Below are 12,986 nucleotides of genomic sequence, written 5' to 3' on the forward strand. Positions count from 1 at the left end.
GGCTAGGTTCTATTTCCAGACCCATTTCGCTTGAGAGTTGTATATATACCCTAAACTCGTTTCTAGGGTTAGGTTTTGGAGGTTTTGAACTGCTGAAAGGTGATTTAGAGGGCTTCCATTGTTGAAGTTATTTTGAGAGATCAAGAGGTCTTGTTTGAGGGTTTGTGGTAAGATTTGTAATCCTAATTTGTATTCCCCTTGATTTCCATTAGTAAAACTTCCCCTCCTTGCCCCGTGGACGTAGACACTTTGCCGAACCATGTATATTTTGTGTTCTTGCTGTGATTGGGTTGCTTGTGACTATTGTGATCTATTTTGGTTCTTGTGTGTGCTATTGACTTGCCTAATCGGCTTCCGCGGCGCACAACAAGTGGTATCAGAGCTCCGGGTTGGATTTGGAAGTTTTGTTTGAAGGATTCACTGTTGGATTCTTGTTTGGAGAGTAGATCTATAATATGGGTGATACAAGCAGGGCTAGTTTAAGTGCTACTAGTACATCGGGGTCGGCTTTGACAAAGGCGATCCAAAATTTGAGCATCAATAACACTAAAATTGATGTTCCAAAGTTCGACGGCAAGATCAACTTCGGTTTGTGGAGGTGTCAAGTTATGGATGCCTTAGATGCACAAAATTTGGAGGATACTCTTGAGCTACAAGAGAAACCCGACGATATGGAGGACAGGGTTTGAAAGAAAATACACAGTACGGCTTATGGGGTTATACGATCATGCTTGACGCCGGATCTCATTTATGATGTGATGAACGAGACGTCGGTGAGGAGATTGTGGGAAATACTAAATGAAAAATATTTGACGAAGAGCATTGAGAATCGGCTTCACTTGAAGAAGAGGTTCTACTAATTCAAGATGAAGAGGGGAGTTTCCATTCGGGAGTATGTTAATAACTTCACAAAGCTAATTTCGGATATGGAAAATGTAGATATCATGGTGAAGGATGAAGACAAGGCGATGTTACTATTGTGTTCGTTACCGGATGATGAGTTTAGTACGTTTGTTCTCACTATGATAAATGGACGAACTACAGTTAGCTACAAGGAGGTTACCTCGGCGTTGGTAAATTATGAGTTGAGGAAGAATGATGGTGAGCACTCCGAGAAGGCATCGGGTGATGCACTAGTAGTTCGTGGCCGTAGTCCAAACCGTCAAAGGTTCAACCGTTCAAAATCAAAGAATAGGGGTGGCCATAAAAGTGTTGGTAGAAATCAATGTGCCTTTTGCAAAGAAGATGGACATTGGAAGAATGAGTGCCCAAAGTTGAAAGATAGAGCCGGAAAGCAAAGGGGGAAAGCTGTACAAGCTTCAGAGATAAATGTTGCTAAAATTGTTGGCAACATTTCAGATTCGGATTCTTCTGGTTATTCTTGTCCCGCACTACCGTCTGTTTGTTATGCCGACTCTACGGAGTGGATGCTTGATTCGGGAGCTACATTTTACATTTTCCCTAAGAAAGATTTGTTTACCAACTTTGAGGAGTTGGAGAGAGGAGACGTATTGCTCACGGGGAATGATCACGTTTGTCCTATTAGTGGGATTGGCTCAGTCCAGATCAGAAATGCATGACGAGGTGACTAGGGAGTTGAAAGAAGTGAGGTTCGTGCCGCAATTGACGAAGAACATCATTTCTCTTGGGACTTTAGAGGAAGCTGGTTACAAAGTGATCTTAGAGGATGCTACTTTGAAGGTCATGAAGGGATCCATGGTGGTGATGCGAGGTGTCAGGAAAAACAACCTATACTACTTGAAGGGTAAGATAGTTACAGGGGGTCTGACTGCTTCTATCACCACAAAAGAGGACACTATCACACTATGGCACATGAGGCTTGGACACACAGGTGATAAGTCCCTACAGTTATTGACAAAATAGAGGCTATTAAAAGGTGCAAAGACCTACAAGATGAAGCTATGTGAGCATTGTATACTTGGGAAAAAGACTAAAGTAAAGTTTGGTACCGTAATTCACAACAACCAAGGTATATTAGACTACATTCACACAGATATTTGGGGCCCTTCTAAGCACACATCGCTTGGTGGGGTAAATTATTTTGTCACTTTCATTGATGACTATTCCAGGAAGAATTGGGTATATACCATGAAGCATAAACATGAGGTCCTGTATATATTTGTGAAGTGGAAGAAGAAAGTGGAGCTGCAGACAGGTAGAAAGGTGAAGACTCTTCGTTCAGACAATGGTAAAGAGTATAAGAGTGATCCATTTTTACAGTTTTGCCGGGATCACAGCATTAGAAGACACTTCACAGTTAGAGAGACACTGCAACAGAATGGGATGGCAGAGAGGCTGAACCGTACCTTACTGGAGAAGGTACGATGTATGATGACGCAAAGTGGATTGGCTAGATCCTTTTGGGCCGAGGTGTTAGTTTATGCGAGCCATCTCGTTAACAGGTTGCCGTGCACTGCGATAGAGGGGAAGACTCCTATGGAGTGTTGGTCTGATTCTGTGGCTAGTGATTATGAGACTCTTCGGATATTTGGGTGTCCAACTTATTTCCATGTTAGTGATGGGAAGTTGAATACGAGAGCGAGGAAGGCTATCTTTGTGGGATTTAGAGAAGGTGTCAAATGCTTCAAATTATGGGATACACAAGACAAGAAGATGGTCATTAGCAGAGATGTCACATTTGATGAGGCGTACATGATGAAACCTCGAGTTTTTTAGCAGGTGGAGGAAGATCAGACAGGAGGGATATCGCAACAGGTGGAGGATGATGTGACTCCACCCACTCCAGTCAGCATTGTGTCTATTGAGACTCCTACAGAGGTGACACTGGAAGGAGATGAGATGACAGTCGGGCATTTGGAGGATATAATGGATGGTGAGGCTCAGGAGTAGGGTCATGCTCAGGGGTCCATTGTAGTGTTTTTAAGGGCGATTTGGGGCGCGCGCCTCAGGCACGAGGCGCTTCGGCGCAATAGCATAGCGCCCCGCATCAAGTGCGGGGCGCTACGCTTGCGTCGGGCGCATGCCTGGGGAGCGCCCCGCAGCGCTTGACGCCAAGCGCAGGGCGATCGCCCCATTTCCAGAACCGCAATCAATTGGGTTCGGGTACAAACCCGCTTCCCAAAAGTAAATCCGAAATCAAAAAGGGGAAAACGAAAACAGAGAGAACTAAATCAAGCTCTAGGGTTCTGAGATCCACTTACCTCTCCTCCGATCTTTATCTGCATCCACGAAGACGGGCGGCCACGAAGACGAAGATCGGCAGCGCAAGGTTAGTATTTCGCTTTTTAGTTTTTTCTATTTCTAGCTTTCTTTTTTTTCTCCTCCTTTGTTTCCAGCTTTCGTTTTTTTCTTTGTTTTTTCAGTTGATCCACTTGTTCTTTTGCTTTTTCTTTGCTTTTTGTTCCCGTCTTCGTTTGCCTGTATGTAAATTAAGTGGGATCCGGTCATTTTTTTTCTTTTTACTGTAGCTTTTTGTTTTTTCTTTGCTTTTTGCTCCCGTCTTCGTTTTCCTGTAGGTAAATTAAGTGGGATCCGGTCATTTTTTTTTCTTTTTACAGTAGCTATTGTATCAATAAAAAGTACTTGTAGTTAATATTAATAGTAAAAAAATAATTCATCCTCAACGCCAAGCTAGGGCCCTGCTTGTTTTTTCTTTGTTTTTTACTGTAGCATAATATTTTTAACAATGTTAATTTGTTATATGAATCACTGTAACTATTTTACTGTAGTTAATTTAACAGTAAAAAGTTAACTATATTAGCTGATGTTTGATCATAAGGCTAATGATTAATAAGGCTAATGATTAGTTGATGTTTGATCACTTGATTAATAATAGACTAATGATTAATAAGGAGAGATTTATCTTATTTTAAATGGTACTAGTTGACTTAAAACTTGAAACTTGATTCACCATTTGTAACCTGTAAAGAGGAAAATAAAATTTAGCAATATAGTTGTTAGTGATGCAATATATTATTTGGAGTGCGCCTCGCTTCGCTCGGGCGCGCGCATCGCATTGCGCCTTGCGCATGTACACGTAAACTGACTTTGCGCCCGACATTACGTCTCGTGCATTGAAAACACTAGTCCATTGTAGCAGATAGACCAAGGAGAGAGATTCGTCGGCCAACTAGATATGATGATGTCATGGTGGCATATGCTTTATCTGTGGAGGTCGTTGATGATTTGATTCCTACCACATTCAGGGAGGCAGAGTCCAGCCCTGATTCTATTAGGTGGAGGAATGCTATGGAGGAAGAGATGCAATCTCTTCAGAAGAACGACACTTGGGAACTTGCAAAGCTACCTAAGGGTAAGAAAGCTATTGGTTACAAGTGGGTGTATGCTAAGAAGGAGGGATCTTCTATTGGGGACATTCGGTTCAAGGCCAGATTGGTCGCCAATGGACATGCACAGCTTGAGGGCATTGATTACAACGAGGTATTTTTACTTGTTGTGAAGCATTCGTCTATTCGGATTCTATTGATATTGGTGGCGTAGCTGGACTTAGATTTGGTCCAAATGGATGTGAAGACGGCCTTTCTGCATGGAGACTTAGACGAGGAGATCTACATGACACAACCTATGGGGCTTAAAACTGCAGGAAGGGAAAAATTAGTGTGTAAATTGAAGAAATCTCTTTATGGACTGAAGCAATCACCGCGACAGTGGTACAAGAGATTTGATAACTTTATGATTAGCCAATGATACACGAGGAGCCCTTATGACCCGTGTATTTATATGCGCAAGCTACAGGATAGTGAGCACATTTATTTGTTATTGTATGTTGATGATATGATCATAGCTTCCAGGAACACTTCAGCTATTGGGAAATTAAAAAAGAAGTTGTCATATGAATTTAAGATGAAGGACCTGGGAGAGGCTAAGAAGATACTGGGTATGGAGATTGAGCGAGACAGGGTGAAGGGGAGATTGAAGCTTACACAGAGGAGTTACTTGCAAAAGATGCTGAAGAAGTTCAGTTTTGAGGGTAATACCAAGGTGGTGAGTACTCTATTAGCTCCCCACTTTAAGCTTTCAGCTTTGATGTCACCAGTTTCAGAGGAGGATCGGGACTACATGTCCAAAGTTTCATATGCCAGTGTAGTGGGAAGCTTGATGTATGCTATATGGTGTGTACTAGGTCAGATTTGTCACAGGCCGTGAGCATGGTATCTAGGTACATGCACAATCCCGGGATGGGGCATTGGGAGGCCATGAAGTGGATTCTACGGTATATTAAGGATACCGTGGATGTTTTGTTGATATTTGTGAAGAATGATGAGACAGGGCAGGATAAGGTTGCTGATAGCGGATCGCGGAGCGTCGCGACGAGGTACCGGTAAGGCTATATCAGGCTATTGCGGCGAAATCGCGGTAAATAGCGCACAATCAAATAGCGGTTAAATTTAAATATATTTAAATATCCTAAATAATAAGAAAATTCATAAAAAAATCTAAAAATTCAACTAGTTGTAAATTTCTTGTATTATCAGTAAATAACAATTAGTAGGCTTGTTGTATGAATGAAACTATAAAGAAATTCAAGAAATATAGCATCATAATATGTGTGATAGCGGGTTTAGCCGTTTTTAATCGCGAAAATCCGCTTTAAACCGCGAAAAATCGCTTTTAACCATGAAAACCCGCTTTTAACCCGTTAAAATCCGCTTTTACGCGCTATTCGAATGAATAGCGGATTTTCCCGCTTAAGCCAGCCGCGAAACCCCTACGCGTAGCGCTGAAGGGCCACGACCGCTATTCGCGCCGCTATAGCCCCGCTATTGGCCGCTATTTACAACACTGGTTTTGGCTCATATCATTGAGTTGACTTTGAATTGATTATCGGTCCACTACAAGTTATGTTTTTACATTGGCTAGTGCACCGGTGTGTTGGAGATGAACTCTTCAGTCTACAGTGGCGCTCTCTACTACGGAGGCGGAATATATGACAGTGACTGAAGCAGTGAAGGAGGCTTTGTGGCTACATGGTTTGTTGGATGATTTGGGGACTGCACAGGAGACCATTCAGGTATATTGTGATAGCATGTTAGCTATCTATTTGGCAAAGAACCAAGTCTACCATACTCGCACGAAGCACATTGATGTCAGATTTCATTTTATACGTGACGTATTGGATGATGGTGATGTCACGTTAGAGAAGGTCCACACTAAGAACAACCCTGCTGATATGTTGACCAAAGTTGTACCAGGTGTGAAGTTTGATCATTGTTTGAACTTATTGAACATTATTCGTTGTTGAGGCCGTTGACGGCCATTTGGATGAACTACGTTCGGCTTGATTCCTTGGGCAAGAGGATACATAGGCAGTCTTGTAGATGCAGCTAGTTGTATGAGTTTGATTGGGGTTGAGATAGTTTCAGCTCTCTGTTGGAGTGTTCTTTGTGTCGGCTCAGTTTTGGCAAAACGTTGGCCGACGTGGAGATTTGTAGGATTGGTAGGCTTAGAAATAAATGTTTAGTCGTTTGCGGTCGACCGGAAGCGTCGTGTCGTTTCGGCATCCTCGGCATTTACTATGCGATCTGGATCAGTGGCTGTCGACGAGGACAGTCGACGGAGAATTTCTGTTTTCACGGCGGTAAGACCGCAGAAGTTTCTAGGAGATTTGGGGGGTATGTTCTGATTGAGGCGGTCGACGCGATGCCCATGCGTCGTGAGCCGCCGAAGGTGGTTTGGGCCTGGGTTCTTTTTCCAGACCCGTTTCGCTTGAGAGTTGTATATATACCCTAAACTCATTTCTAGGGTTAGGTTTTGGAGGTTTTGAGCTGCTGAAAGGGGATTTAGAGGGCTTCCATTGTTGAAGTCATTTGGAGAGATCAAGAGGTCTTGTTTGAGGGTTTGTGGTAAGATTTGTAACCCTAATTTGTATTCCCCTTGATTTCCATTAGTAAAACTCCCCCCTCCTTGCCCCGTGGACGTAGGCACATTGCCGAACCACGTATATCTTGTGTTCTTACTGTGATTAGGTTGCTTGTGGCTATTGTGATCTATTTTGGTTCTTGTGTGTGCTATCAACAACAGGGACTTTAAGCGAAACCCTAAGCCTCTGCCTCAACAATTTCTCCTCAATTTGGCGACAGGGATGAATTGAGCGTGAATAATTCCTACATGCATGAACATTTCATTTTTCATGCCCAACATGGTATAACATGGCAATCAGAAAATGTTATTTTATTGGAAAACCAAGAGCTATTAGTTTGATATCCTTCAAAAAGAACCAAAAAAATTATCAAATAAACTCAGTATCTCATACCATAAGAACCAGAACTCCTCTGCCATAACAGAACACACTTAAGAAGAGCAAACCAAGTTTCAAAGTCGAGAAACATTGGAAGAATCTAAAACTGACCTTATCTTTGGCCTAGTTTCGGGGAGAGGATGCAGCAGCCAAAGGCAAAATGAAGCTAGCTTAGGCCATTTGAGAAGCATCTGTGGTGGAAGCACTCTATGTCTCAAGTTCGACATCGTTCTTAGCTTTTCCTCCAGTGAGTCGAACACAGAGAATAACTGCCAACAACAAAAAGAACACATCAAACCTAGAAAACCTTGACATTTCGGAAAAAGCACAATAGAAGAAGCTATGTATTTGAATCTCAACCTCAAAAAGAAGCACACCCAGCCGATAAATATCCGATGCAAATGTACTTGGACGCCCTTCAGCTTCTTCTGGGCTAGCATACCAATTGAACTCCATAACCAATATCTCCTTCAGCGGGAAGTTTTCCCTTTTCTCTGCATCATTCAATCCTCCTGTCCCTCCCTCCCATGTCATCAAATCCGCCTCATCATTTGAATCATCAGAGCCCGAGCTTGAGCACGATGCGGACTCGATGAACGAAACCCGATTGAGTGCAGTCATCACAAAGCAAGAAGGGCGAATATTCGACACCACAACAGACTGAGAATGAGCAAGGCTCACTGCCTCAACGACCTGGCGAAAAATGTGTAGGCATTCTAACTGGTCCACTGCTCGCTCCGGCTTATCAAGCCACTCTCTCAAGCTTATGTCTCCTCCCTCATTAGCATCAAAAGGGACTAAATTTTTACAAATACTGCCTTTAATGCTCCTCTCTTGGGTGCACACCTCATCCACCTCCTCCTGCCTAGCCAAGTTTAAGCTCGCCGTGGAGGCCGGGATGGTGAAGTTAGTGTTAAGAGGCCTAGAGGTTGAGGATCTCTCCCAGCCTGAGTCTTCTTTAGAACCCTCCATTTTTTTTTAGCTATCCCATGGCTAGCTAAATGGGGTGCATTGTGGCTTCGGATAGAGCGAAGGAGCAACCAAGATCACTTTGTGAGTGCAGAAATAATACAAACAAGAGCTCCTCAACAGAACCCACATCTTAAAATCACCATGTTCCTGCACTAGCGCAAGCCAGTGGATTCCGGGGGCTTAAATATCGAAAGCGCGTGCACAGAAGTTGATCAATATAGAGGAGATGACAGAGAAGAAGGAGGTGAGAGAGAAAGAGAAGCAATGGTCAAGATCAAACCTTTACAGCACGACAACTGCAGAGAGATGATCACAAGAAGCACCAACAACAAAAACCCATCAAGGAAATTCCCTATTTGAAAAGAAAACCAACAAATAAAGAGCTGGGTTTTTGCCAAGATCTCAAATTTCTTGCGCAAAGCCACAGACACCCACCAAGACCCACTTCTAGAAACCTCTATATTCAAGCCTTGCACGCTTACTAAATATCAACAACCCAATTCCAGAAAAACTTCAAACAGCACACAACACCGGGCTTTTAATGAAGAGAGAGGGAGAGAGAGAGAGAGAGAGAGAAGGAGAGGAGGGAAAAAAATGAGGGAGGGGGATAAGGATCACACAGCCTCTAACCTGAGAAGAGAACCACACAAGTGCTCTCAGTCCCCAGCTTTTGTCAGTGGCCCCTCTCCCCCCACCCTCCACAGCCTCACAAATTTATATTTTCCTTCATATACTTCATTCACACCCAAGAAATTGAAAAGAAGCCGAAGCGCTTCGTCCTTCAATAATTTATGCAGCTCGAAACATTATTGTATACTATTGTCTGGGAGAAGTTGTTTATTTTTTTTGTTCTGTTTTGTCTGCGGTCTGTTTTTTGTTTGTTTCACCTACAAACCCCAGGTTTTCATCTCTTTGTTTTCCGTCCCGTCTGCTTCCGAAACCGCTCAACTACAAGTATCCTATTGAATCATTTTAATTAAAATCTATTTCTTGTATTTCAACAGTTTGGCATACGATCTTATTCATCGTGAATTGCTACATAGAAAAATAAGGTAACTTACAATGGAAAAGTATCGTGAACAAAACAGCTAAAACAAGCGACTTCAAAAGTTATTCAATTGGTTATTCTGGGTTTAAGAAGTGAGTGGGCTTAAAGACAAATGACATAAAGCTTTTGAGTGTAAATGGAAAATACCTTCTGCTTTGTTTATTGTGTGCGGGCCTCTCTTTCGTTATCTTGCTTTTTAGATCCCTGGTGCTCCTGGGGTTGGCTTGCGTGGCCCGTTTTGAGCCATATATAGACTACAGTAGAAGGATGCATGCAACTGCGGCCACGTTGTTGTATTGTTGGGTTATAATATTGATGTTACCAAGGTTTTCGAAGACCAGCTTCAAACCTGAACGGGTCTTCATTTGCATATTGTACACCTTTTATTTGGAACTATTGCCAGGATGCAATTGTAACGCAGCCATTAATTATTGCATGTAAAAACGAGCAAATTTAATTTGCGCCATGCCTCACATTAAACATAATTTAAGCATTTAATTAGAAGTATACCTAACCATTTAGAAAAATATGGCAAATTGTACTGAAATATAATAACTCACATCGCATGCTAAAATACAAAGAGAATTTAAAATTAATTTGATTAACTATTTCATGTCTAAAAATGAATTAGAAGTGTATGGGTTTTAAAATAAATGAGGATAAAGTTTGGTTTATAGATAAATGACACTATTTGAAAGTGGGTGAATTTAAAAATAAACGAGGGTAAATCTTTAAGTTCACAAGTAAAAATCCATCTGCACATTGCGATGATATGACTAAATTGTGAAAAAACCAACAAAATAACAGTTAAAGCATTTTCGTTTAAAAATACGCATAATTCTAGAACAAACTATAATAAGTTACGGTGATAGAGCAACGTGATAATCATATTTTTATTATATTTTATACCATTATTATCTATTTAATTTAAATAAATTTGTCACTAATAAGCGCGTTTTATCTTAATTGCAGGTTAAAAGCCCAAGAAAAACTCAATATCTCGTCTCTCATAAAAGCCCAAGAGTCCAACCCCAAGAGAAGATCGGCCAAAGAATGAAATTACTAGCTATCGATAGCGGTATCGACACTGCTATCGATACTCATATCGATACCTAATTACTGTTGCAGAATTAAAGGCTGAAATTGATTAACTTTGGGGATCAAGTTTAATCCAAGAACTCTCATTCATTACTGTAGACTATAAATAGGGGTAGAGAGTGAGGGTTGAGGGTGTAAAATTTTTTATAAAAACTCCATTTGGAGAGGAGTGTTACTCTTAATTGAGAAGAACTTCCAAATTTGCAACTTTTGTTATAATTAATAAAAGATTTTTTTCACCTCTTTATATATTTTTTTTCTCTTCGTTTGATGATGAAGATGAAGATAAAGATGAAGATGAAAATGAAGATCAATTTGAAGGTTTACTTTAAAGAGGCTAAACCCTCTTGTAATGTAAATTTTCTCTTTTATTTTTATTTCTTTTGTAGTAATTTCTTTTCTTTTTTGCTTTAGTAGTTTAGATTTACATTAATGCCTTGTAGAGTAGATTTACATTCTTGTCTTTATTTTTTTATTGTCTTGCACTTTTAATTTGTAGAATATATTTATTTTCTCGCATAATCTAGATTTCCATTTATGTTCTTTTCTTTTACAACTTTGTTAGATTTAATTCTATGTTCATAGTGTAAATTTCTTTGTTCTCATTTCTCTTCTTGTAATTATTTTTTCGCTCTTTTCTTTTATTCTTCACTAGTATAGGTTTCATTTCTTGTTTTCATTTCCTAAGATGTGGAACTAATTCTTGTAGGAATTCTAGAATTGTATGAAACTAACATAATTTTTTTATAGTTTGTGAATTATTCTCTTGTGCTTAAAATGATCATGTGTAGGATAATCAATTAGAGAACTAATTGTTAGAAGAAGAATTTAATAATCTATATTTATCTTGAGTGATATGATAGGTTATGCTTATGAATTCTAAAATTACTATCTAGTTGTTGTTCTTTTCATGAATATTAATTTTGCTTAGATGATAATTTGATAGGTTATGCTTTTCTTAAGTGGTTTGATAGTCTATGCTTAATAAATCTGTAGGCTGTCTAAAAATCATAGTAGATAGCTGATCCCCATCAAGCTTCAACAAACAAAAGCTACAAACAGAGGATTTTTCACATAGATCAAGAAGAGTTACAAATCAACGACACTTCTGCTAGCTGATGAAAACTCTATTCGGTAGCCTTCATAACCAACTGTGAGAGTTACAATCTGATGACTTTCACACCCCATAACAAGCAAAGATCAATGAGCAGTAACCTTTGCGATGTTGTAATGGACGAGGTTACAAGCCAACAACCTCTCCCAAACGCAGAGTCCACCTCGGCGTTTCCCAAACTCAAAACACATACGAACTGTGCGTTCTCCAGTAGACGTTCAACTCTGCAACGCAGAGTTAAAAAACACAAAACGCACAGACTGTGCGTTCGTCAGCAAACACTCAACCCTGCGTCTCAAACTCAAGACGCAGAGTTGAGATTCAGCACACAAGCGGCCTGTGCGCATGCGGCCTGTGCGTTTCAAATCTCTAGCAGAGATTTAACTCTGCGTCTCAAGCCTTAGGCGCAGAGTTAAGGCCCAGAACGCCAAGTTAGGTGTTTGACTTGTTCAAACACAGGTTGAACGGCCTAACAACCGCTTATCCCACGTTCTGAGGGATTCTCGCCCACATAGGAGCGGATTTAGGGGTTGGTTACACCCCTTATCCCCCTATAAATAACCGCATTACTTAACTGAGTAAGGGGTTGATCGGTCTCGGCAGCTAAACCGCACGGAGAAGGCGATTTTCCTAAAGATCAATGAACTGATCGGCAGTTAGTTAATCAAATCTCAGTGAATCCCTTCACCAACGACAGACCTACTTGGCTATTAACCGAATTTTCGGTTCTAACAACTCTGTTACAGAGTTTCAACTCGCTCTGAGTTCTTAAACTCGTTAAGAGTTCTTAATTAAACTTGCAATGCAAGTTAATTATACTAATCGATTATTCGGTTTTTAACAACTCTTTTCAGAGTTTTCAACTCGTTCTGAGTTTCTTAAACTTGTTAAAAGTTCTAAACCGGATTCATCATACAAGTCAATCGTTCTCGTGAGACAGGACGGTCTGATCTTCAACGGAGAGCAAATTCGACGCATGCATTCGAAGGAGGCACTCCATCGCTACCAAGAAGAACCCAGAATTAAACAAAGGGGAGAATCAAATTCATTCTCCTCTCTTTTGTAATCGGAATCCAAATTATAATCGATTTTGAGAGAATACAAATCAATTTTTCTTTCATTTCTTTTACATTAAATTTTTCACAAACAAAAGATGGCGACTCCGCTGGGGATCAGCTTCTCTGACGAAGAAGTGGTGGCGCAATCTGACGTTCACCTCACTGGAACAACCGTCGAAAGTCTCATTGTAGAGTTCGACCAAGCCAAGTACGAGGAGGCCCTCTCCTCTGGGTCGCTTAGCCCTAAAGCTAGGAGCGATACCGCAAGATCTCTAAGGAGGTCGTAACTACTGCTGAGACGTCGAAGAAAGCCCTCTCCTTTGGCCAAGACCTTAAACTCGCTCTGCAAGTTAAAGATTCCACACCCGTATCAACACGGCGTGTAATAGGTCATAAGAGGCCTATGACGGAGGAAAATCTAATCAACGCCGACGACGTTGCGGCCAAGGCGTTGAA

General features: G+C 40.9%; 1 protein-coding gene across 1 annotated transcript in view; it reads right to left on the reverse strand.

The window, feature by feature from the left end:
- Positions 1-8,916, reverse strand: part of LOC109823477 (protein SPA1-RELATED 3-like) — a 21,511-nt gene extending 12,595 nt beyond the window's left edge. Inside the window, 2 exon segments of the mRNA XM_020389761.1 lie at positions 7,352-7,509; positions 7,601-8,916. Of these exon segments, the coding sequence (XP_020245350.1) occupies positions 7,352-7,509; positions 7,601-8,212 (770 nt within the window). The 5' untranslated portion in view covers positions 8,213-8,916.

The sequence above is a fragment of the Asparagus officinalis genome, chromosome 1 (genome assembly GCF_001876935.1).
Source record: "Asparagus officinalis chromosome 1, Aspof.V1, whole genome shotgun sequence".
Taxonomy (NCBI): Eukaryota; Viridiplantae; Streptophyta; class Magnoliopsida; order Asparagales; family Asparagaceae; genus Asparagus; species Asparagus officinalis.